Genomic DNA, 9,673 nt, shown 5'->3' on the forward strand with positions numbered 1-9,673 from the left:
ATTACTGACTCGGCTTCCCTCAAATTAAACCAAAACACTGGCGAAGATCCGCTCATCTCCAGGCAGTACCCAACAGGAGCCGCGCTCCATCAGCACTGCTGTGCAGGGTGGGGTCTGGCAGCCTGCTCAGACACAGCCGGGAACATGCGAGGGCTCCTCCGCTCTCCTGAGGAGCCCGCTTTCGCCTTTGGATCTTCCTGACTTTCTCCCACGTGCTGCTAATTGCTTTTTTTTTTTTTTTTTTTTTTTTTTTTTTTTTTTTCTCCAGTCCTCCTCATATCATCCCCTACTTTCACACCCGGGCAGGTTTGGTCTTGCATTACATAAATCCAGGACAATGGTAATCCCAGGAGGCCAATTTCACTTTTTTTTTTTTTTTTTTTTTAATGAAAGCGCAAACGGCACTTTTCTTTCCCCCAGAGCCGCCCAGCCCGCGAGCACGAGGCCGGACGCGCGGCCCGCGGGCACCTGCGCTGCCCCCGCGCGGGACACGGCGCGGCCCGCGCAGGAAGCCGCGCTGCGGAGGCGGAGCGGCGCCCTCCTCTCGCCCCGCCGGCCCCCGCCAGCCTGCGGCGGCCCCGGCGCCTGCAGGTGCTCGCTCCGCGCTGCTCCCCGCGCCGCAGGGACCGGCCCGGCCCGGCCGGGAAGTTTCCTGGCGGTGAGAAGGCAAAGAGGGAGGGAGGGTCGTGGCACTTACAGCCTCCGCTCCTGCGGCTGCAGCTGCCGGTGCATGGCCAGGGAGAAGCCGAAGAGACTGCCGGCCTCCCCTTGCCGGATGATCGCGTTGTCGGCGTCCAGGTTGAAGGCGCCCGCCAGACACGGCAGGAGAGGCAGGCACAGGAGCAGCGCGGCCGCCATCTGCTCCGGCCGCCGACGGGACCTGCTGCGCTGCTGCTACTGCTGCCGCCGCTCCCCGCGCCGCGGCCGCCCGTTGTGCCCGCGGCCCCGCCTCGCCCCGCCTCCCGCCTCGCCCCGCCGGGGAGCCCCGCCGCGGGGAGGGCGGCCAGGCCACAAGATGTCGCCTGGGTCCCCCTGCCCGCGGGGACAGCGGCCCCCTCGCCCACGCAGACGGGGCGGCGCGAGCCGCCGGCTTCCCTCAGTCACTGCCGCGGCGCTAACGGCCGCGGCGCCCGCACGGAGCCGTTAAACGGCCGCGCGGCGGCGGGACGGGTGGGGCCGCGCAGGTAGCGCTAGTGGCTCACGGCTGCAGTGAGAACAGGCAGAGGCGCCGGGCACGGCCCGAGGGGGGTTTATACCCCCTAGCTGTTGGGAAACAACACAAGATAAGGCGGTAGGGGATGCAAAGCCACCTGCGCTCGCTCACAGCCCACTCAGAGGGCCTCCTCATTTTCAAGGGCACCTCACGGCTTTTAGTCATCCAGGAGAGATTTCTGTTCCTTGTGCAACTAAATTTTGTTATAGCAGTCGAGATCGGATAAGTGAATACATGGCTTTTAAACCTTTGCAAGTGTTAAATCAGTGGAGTAATACTTTTTTTTTCCCCCTCCCTTTTTCTCTCCTCTCCCCTGCTCTAAGACTTTAAGCTGCAGACAGACAAGTCTCTCTTCACAAAGGTGAGTCCCATAAAAAAACAGCAAAGAGCAGTGGGGACAGAGCACTCACAGATTAACATTCCCAATAATTCATTCTGGAGCAACACTGTGCTTCCATGGAGTTAATCCAGATTACTTTTTCCAGAGTAATTATTCTAGGATAACTCCCTGTATAGGGGTCTTTGGCTCAAGACCATCAGCAGAATAGAGAAAACACACCAAAAATGTGCATCCAGGGTGAGAACAAAACATTTTGTTAAATTAGGCTCACAGACATTTCTTCCTGATAGAAGCCTTCCCTACTTTCTCTTTGTGCCCAGCTCATTCAAAGGTTTAATCCAGGGCTCACTCCCATTACACTCGCCGCCACAGCCAAGAGCTGCCCTGGCATAAGCACTGCCCTGCAATTTCACTGAAGGACTGGTGAGAAGAAGGGTCCCGGGCTCACTGCCGGAGAGCACGGTCAGTGCTGGCTCTGCACTGTGCAGCAATTAGCAAAGACTGGAAAACAAGACTTTTAAAACACTTTGATACAGCCCTCAAATGCTAAATAGTTTGCCTTTCAGAAGCATTTAAACTTGCATGTTTACAGTACTCTTACAGTAACTATAGTTACTTTGAGCAATACTTAATATTTGATAACTTCTGTAAAGGGTCACAGAAGAACTTCCAGGCCGTATCCAGAGCCCTTTGAATGAGACTTCTCTCCCTTCCCACTCCAACCAGCATTGCCTAGACATGTTTTACCAGCTCGTTATTATTCAGAGACTTTGCTGAGGGCTGAGACAGAGTTTTCTCAACTCCAGATGCAGAAACAAGAATTCCAAAACATAGTTATATTAAAACTTGTCTCCAGCGACCACAGCAGGAACAACAAAAATAGACCGTACACAGGGTGGAGCAGAACTGCACACAAACAGCTTGGAGTTACCTTGGATGGTCTCTCATCATTTTGTTCTATTTTAATTTGCTCTAGATGAGGAGGAGGGGAAAAAAAAAAAGTTTGGAAAAATCCCAATTTCCTTCCTTTGCACTTCCTCAAAAAAAAAAAAAAAAAAAAAAAAAAAAACAACCATTGTGGGTTATCTAAAACCAACACACACTTCAAGTGTTCCTCTCATACCATCCCTGTATAAAGGGGGGACAAAGATTAGCTACTATGACCTGTTAAATTTGACCACTGTACTATACCCAACACAGTGGTGATTCTAAGAAAAGTATTAACCAGATCAAAGCTAAGTCTCTTTTCTGTATCAAATGCTTTGCTATAGCTGAGCTTCCAAACTGTTTGCTTATTAATGGTATGTTGGTACTCTGCCAAAGGGCTGCAAGGTGTTTGCCTGCTGTGTCTGCACGTTGAGCAAGCTTTAGTGCCAGTAATACTTTCCTCCTCCAGACAACTGTGTAGTTAATTAGCAAGGAAAAAAATAATTTCTGGAAAATAGAAGAGGTGAGATGGAAAAGCTAAAGCTTGGTGACACATTTTAAGCTTTCCCTAAAAGGAAGGCAAGGAACAATGCTTTACATTTCTGAACTTTTATCATTTATATGACCAAAGTGTCTTACACAAAGAAATACACAACTTGTGGATACCCAGCGGTGCAGCTTTAATGCAGCACATGAAATGGTTCCGAAAAGTCCAAGTATGTAAACATCCCCTTCACATTTCAGTAAAAAATAAATAAATCTTATAATTGATGTAATTCCAGGTGAAGTTTTGATACAGGGCAAAATACACTTGGTTCATTGTGCAAGTTCTAAAGCTATGAAGTTTGTTTCAGTTCAAAACCATAAACTGCTTCTAAGCTTTATTAACCTGGATCAACCTTCTGAATGCTTTCTTCTCAATGCAAAACACATACCAGTCTTAGAACTGCTTGTTCTCCAAATTATTTACTCTTTTATTTTCTGAACGAATGCATCTCGTGAGCTACATAAACAGCTGGACTGTTAGTCTTTATTGCATCCAGGCTATTAGGCTATTTTTGCTAGAATTTCCTTTACTGATGTTTTTGGATTTGATTTAGCAGCAATTTCAGGACTAGCAAACACAGAAGCAGAAGTAATGTGCTTGATAACGAATAAGCAAAATATTTTGCTTTTAACCAAAGTTTTAAAACAGTTATATTTACATAGTTACTGTTCTGAACTATACAGAACTGACTCTGATCATATTTATATCATTTGTAAGTAAATGAAGATTGCCTCATCTCACTCTATTATCCTTTCAAAAAGATTCCTAAACTTCAACTTTTGTAGTTGTTGCTATATTGTTTTAATCAGATAAATTTCAGTACTCAATTAAGATACTGCTGTTTTTATAACTTCTTTTTCTCTTGAATATATAAAACTGTAAACAACATTCTGCCATTCTTTACTGGTTTACAAAGTGAAAACATTTTGCCTTTGTAGATAAAATATCTAGAATTTGACATAATATTCCTGATTTAGAATCCCTAAAGACTGCATGTCTGGACTTCTAACATTTTGTGTCTTGGTTTTAGCATGCCTATATAGAGCATGTAAAGTATTACACATACAAAAATCTGTGATGAAAGAAAAATGTCCAGACTCTGAGTTGTTCTGCATCCATACCGAATTTTCCAGAATACCAGTTTCTTTAAATCTTTTATAATAAGAAAATATTTTTCCACCCAAGCTGTCAGGTACCTACCTGAAGTAGTTTTAGCATAACTAGTGCAGATTGTTTGGAGAATAAATGTCCTTGTAAACACACTGGAGCAGGCACTTTTTCTGAGCATAGCTATAGAGAAATGAGAGAAAAGGAAACTAAACATTAATACTTTGGATTATTGTAGAAATAGTTAAGGATGTTTCTTTCATATTTACTGAGGCATAAAACTGCAGTCATTTTGGACGTATACATATTCTAATTCACTGGTCACATACTGCTGTGTTAATACTTCCCCAGTAAGGGCAGCCTAAGCTTAAACTTGCATTGTAGGCACCTTTGGTGAGAGCACCCATTTTGGGGCTCTCTCAGCAAGACCCTTATCCCCCATCCTCTTGCATCGCTGTAGGTGACACTTCTAGGACTGTGTCCCTGACCTGCCTGTTCCATGCATGTCCCTGGATCTGCAGCGCTGTGCTGCACATAAAGCCTTGCTTGTGCGATGGCGCATGTCCTTGCAAAAAGGGAGGCATAACCCAGTACCAGATGCAGGCTTTCTGGCTATTAATCCACCCATCTCTCCCTTAATGTCTATGTATATGTGGGCCTTGCAGCATATCTGGGCCAAAGCACCCATTGCTCCAGCCAGCCCTGTGCTCACAGCCAGAACATCTTCTTACCGCCTTGGTGAGCCAAGGCTGCAGCCTCTGCCCTCTCTGTAAGGTAAACATAAAAGACCGGGAGTCAACAGAGGTTACCTGGGTTAGGTAACGTGGCACAGACTCCTAAAGGAGATCAAATAAGGGAAGGAACACCTCTCTTGGGTGGGTAACTGTGAGAAAACTGGGGAGGAAAAGAGAAGGTTTGCAAGCAAAATTCAGAGTCTCCCTGGAGACAACCTCCAGGAAATCAAGAAGATGAGTCTTCAAGGGGAATATTTTAACTGATTATTTTAAAATAGCTTTAGGGTTCTTGATTTTCATTACCTATAGCAGTTTTACAACATCAGTACTAGAGCCACTTCATTCGCATGTGCCAGATAAACCACGTCTGCCCTGAGTGAGCCAGAGCTGTGTTCAGGGCAGGTTCAAACACGGTGTTCAAACCACTGGAGGCAAAGCCAGCAAAGGTTGCTTTTCTGGTTAAGGTCTAGATCTATCAGCCCCAGAAGCTTTCTCTCCTAGCAGCCTTCTTTATTTTCTCTGCTTTTTCTTTGCTAATAGAGGCCATAGGTTTTGTTTGCTTGTTTTGGTAAACATAAACCTGGCCCATGTATTCATTTCTCTTTTTAGATTAACATCCATATTTTTGGATAAGAAACTGGACAAACAAGCCCCGAGTATCACAGGCATCCTTTACACTTCCTTTGGAGGATAATTTAAGAATACTTTTTGTGAATAACGTCTTAAAAAAAAAAAAACATGATGAACAAATCCAGTCTTATGCTATATTCAGTCACAGAGTTTCTGCTGTTATGACTCACAACAATGGCAATTTTAACTATGCCAAGGCTACAGCCTGAAGACCCTAAATAAAGCTTGTGAAAGCCCGGTCCTGTCGGGATCTCAGCTACTGTCTGTGTGGAAAAAAAGAAAAGAAAAGAAAAGAAAAGAAAAGAAAAGAAAAGAAAAGAAAAGAAAAGAAAAGAAAAGAAAAGAAAAGAAAAGAAAAGAAAAGAAAAGAAAAGAAAAGAAAAGAAAAGAAAAGAAAAGAAAAGAAAAGAAAAGAAAAGAAAAGAAAAGAAAAGAAAAGAAAAGAAAAGAAAAGAAAAGAAAAGAAAAGAAAAGAAAGGAAAAGAAAGGAAAAGAAAGGAAAAGAAAGGAAAAGAAAGGAAAAGAAAGGAAAAGAAAGGAAAAGAAAAGAAAAGAAAAGAAAAGAAAAGAAAAGAAAAGAAAAGAAAAGAAAAGAAAAGAAAAGAAAAGAAAAGAAAGAAAAAGCAGGTTGTTGTTGGCACTCTCCCTCTCTCCCCCTCCTTCACTTCCGTATGAGGAACAGTTAGGCAGGGCCAGGACACACTGCAGTTCCCACAACACCCCTGCTGCGCTGCGCAGCCTCCAGCTTCTGCGCCCTCCCAAGCTATTACACAGCAACAAAGGATTCCTTTACCCACATTCCAGCCGATGGGTATTGCTAGTTTATATGCTAAAACTATCAGATATTGTCACTTTCTCCTTCATTCTAACAAATTAGGAATATCTGTTATCCAAGGCCACTTTTTAAAAATATCTGTTCTCTACCCAGCCACTAAACATTTACATTCAGCCTGGGAAAAAGACCTAGGATGTCTGCACAGTGAGTATTTTCCAAGTAACTGCATCTGTTTAATCATTAAGCTACTATCTTAAGCTTAGCCGGAAGATACTTTTATTCCAGAAAAAGATTACTCATACATGGAGTTAATCAGGAACAATTCCAGGTTTAAACAAGCACTAAGGATGTATTCATTGAAAAAATAATATATATATATATATATATATATATATATAGTGTTCCTCTAACTGCAGTTTTATTTTCACGAAAAGGTTCGTTGCGTGATTTTTCTACACCCAGACTGGCAAACGGTTTTTTGGAAGCTGCTGTGTTAGCTTCACTGACTTCAAGTGATTTGCACTTTCATCCACTTGTCTCAAACAACTAAAATTAGGGACCGGGAAAGAAAGGTCATTCATTATGAAAGTACCAATTTTTATATCTTACTGAAAAGGTTTCTAATACAAGCTTTTATATAAAACATTACATATTCAGTTTTCCCGCTACTTTTTCCTCATCTTTCTATGCTTCCACACTTTTAGTGGCCTTCCTAGGAAAAGGCAAAATGTGTAGTAACTTTTAGGCAATTCAGATTTAGGAGGTTTTAAAACAATAACATCATAAAACAGCAAAAGACTTAGGGCACAAACACATTTCCTAATTTCTATACACTGCTTATTTTCAGAAAATCGTTTTGTCATTCTTTGCAAATTAGTTCAGGAAAAAAATATTTCTGAGGGGTTTCTATATTTGGCTATGGAATTCCACTTCTGTGCAATTCTGATTGTTTTCTGTGAAACACACATCAGTTGCTATTGCCCAATTCCTTCTCAAGTCAGTCAGCATCTCCAAGGATCAAGGTCTATTTTTAAGCAGTTCAGCAACCTAACTGGCAGTTAGATAAAGGCATGATCCTTAGTATATACTTACTAGGACTCAAGGAGCAAATAACACTTTTACTGTAGATCTGATCTTCAGGCTAACCAAATAAAATGCAGTTATTCTAAAGCAATTAAGTATTTCCATGCAAAATAAAAAGGTTTTTCCTTCTCTCCCTGTGAGGTATGGAAATATTCTAATCTCCATTTCTCATCAGTGGAAACGACTGATGTACCTAAGGATGCAGGAGTGCCTCAGTATCACAGAGGAGCCGCCTCTGAAGCCAGAGTCAGGTCTGACTCAGGTTTCTGAGTTCTCCTTTGCCTGGTTATAAAGGCCCTGCCTCAACCTGAAAATATACAGCTTGCTTCTGCATAGCCATCAGGGGGGAGCTGCGATACCTGAACATACGCACAATTGGCTGATGGGTCCCACCCTTGCAGTAACGGGCTTGGTTTGTAGAAATTATGCTTTGCTGCAGGGAACCACTGTAATAATATCCATCCTGGCACTGTCTTGCTCCCTATCTATGGGAAGTTTTGCAGAACATTGTGGTTTACAGCTGTACTTATCAGAGAATAAGAATTTAGTGCCGTATTCCTTCAGTCCTGTTTCATCACTTCATGTTCGCGCAGCATTTAAAGAACCCTCTCCAGCACTCTGCTGCATTTCCACCTTTGATGTGCTAGTTTACAAGCTCTTTCCGGCTGACCCAACCATCGTTGAGAGAAGGAGCAGATTTGTCAGCAACGCGGCACTACCCCATGAGACCTGCCAGGCGTGCAGCAGCTAGGAAAGCAACCTGGGCACGTGCACGTTGTGCGGCCAGTGCACGACAAGCACCAGGTGCTCCCAGCCCCTGCTGACCAGCTGCAGAGCACGGGGATCCAGTGTCGGCACACGGCGGTGCCTGTCCGCCGCGGCCGCGAGCCGTGCGGGTCCCGAGCTGCTGAGGCCCCACACCACGTTCGTTTCAGCATCAGGATGCCAAAGTGACAGCTGCTCTCAGGGAGAAGACTTGGTATCAGCCTTACCAGGAAAGTCTGCATCATTCAATGATCTATTTGGTGTCAGAAAGGAAGCTGTCCCAAGAGGCAGCTACTTTGCAGATCCGTGCAGCCACCAACCATTGCCTGCAAGCAGAATCACAACTATGAACAAAGCACAGGGATTAATAAAGTCAATTAGGAAGCCTTCCCTACACATGTAGGTTTTTTTTTTTTTTTTTTTTTTTTTAAAAAAAAGGCATATCTGGAAGCCAGAATATTGTGGTTTAAAATAGCAATATAAAAATACTATGTACACAGATATACTACTGTTAACGATAAAAGTTGAAGTTCATTTGAAATGACAGTTTTAATATTGCCACATTGCTTTACCTCAGATCTATAATTTTTCCATAAATCTGTTCTACATGTTTAGTCCTTATGTGGACAGATCTTTATTCCAACTTTGTTTTCATGGTAATAGAAGATGCTTGTGATTTGCTTCTTCAGTTTGAACTGTGACTTTTGCTAGTGTTTGACAGGGAATGCTGCCTAATTTCAGCATATTAATTCCATTATTTCGTGATTATTGTTCAGTGTGCATATTCTTAAACTGATTTGCGACTTTACACCACAGTGCTCTGTCCCTTGTCATGCATGAAGCCTCTTGCTATTTGAGGTATAAAGGAGGAAAGACAGTGTCATGTCACAGTTCATTGGGAGAGTTATTTTAACCACACTTGATTTGTGAAGTACCTGAGTTCTTGCACCTTCTGCATGACACCACACAATCTATTGAAATAACTCATTCCTAAAAACAGTCAGGCCATGGCAATATACATCATCTTACTTTCCTTTGCTGATCAGGAAAGGACATTTCAGTTCTCAATCATTTCTAGTAGAAATAGGAAAAGACATTTTTACAACAGCAAAATTTTTAATGGGGGCAGGCAGATGAGTAATTTATAGGTAACAGCATCTGTAAATCTTCACTTTACAAGCACCTTAAGTCAGGAAAAAAAAAATCCAAGTGCCAATACACTTTTTCATTCTAGCATCACAAAACTCAGGGCTTTCAGTTCTCAGTATGAAGAGTGTTTTACTATGGTTGGCTTGAGGTTAATGCCTATCCTGATCTTCCCTTTTTTTTTTTTTTTTTTTCTCCATTATTACTAGTAAGTCAACAGCAGGCTTTTTAGTATCTTGCAAGACAAGTTTCAACAAAGCTACAGCATGATTTTTCCTCTGATTAGTAAATCAAGACCAGAACATATGCCTACACAGATCCTCCCCAATCAATCCACAAGAGAGAGATAGGATGATAATCTCTGTTGTGTCATTCTCTCATTTTTATCGCAAAAATCAAGATCCAC

At 43.0% G+C, this 9,673-nt stretch overlaps 1 protein-coding gene across 3 annotated transcripts in view; it reads right to left on the minus strand.

The window, feature by feature from the left end:
• ITGA6 (integrin subunit alpha 6) overlaps positions 1 to 876 on the minus strand; it is a 40,644-nt gene extending 39,768 nt beyond the window's left edge. The window contains exon 1 of one of the 3 annotated variants that reach the window (XM_088519431.1): positions 698 to 875. In XM_088519431.1, the coding sequence (XP_088375557.1) occupies positions 698 to 858 (161 nt within the window). In that variant the 5' untranslated portion in view covers positions 859 to 875. Of the gene's footprint in view, positions 1 to 697 lie in introns of all 3 variants that reach the window. The other 2 variants (XM_088519429.1, XM_088519430.1) reach the window with 2 other exon arrangements.
• Between the last annotated feature and the right edge of the window lie 8,797 nt (positions 877 to 9,673).

The sequence above is a fragment of the Tinamus guttatus genome, unplaced genomic scaffold, assembly GCF_059628265.1.
Source record: "Tinamus guttatus ecotype Peru unplaced genomic scaffold, ASM5962826v1 Tinamus_guttatus_pri_ptg000060l, whole genome shotgun sequence".
Classification (NCBI taxonomy): domain Eukaryota; kingdom Metazoa; phylum Chordata; class Aves; order Tinamiformes; family Tinamidae; genus Tinamus; species Tinamus guttatus.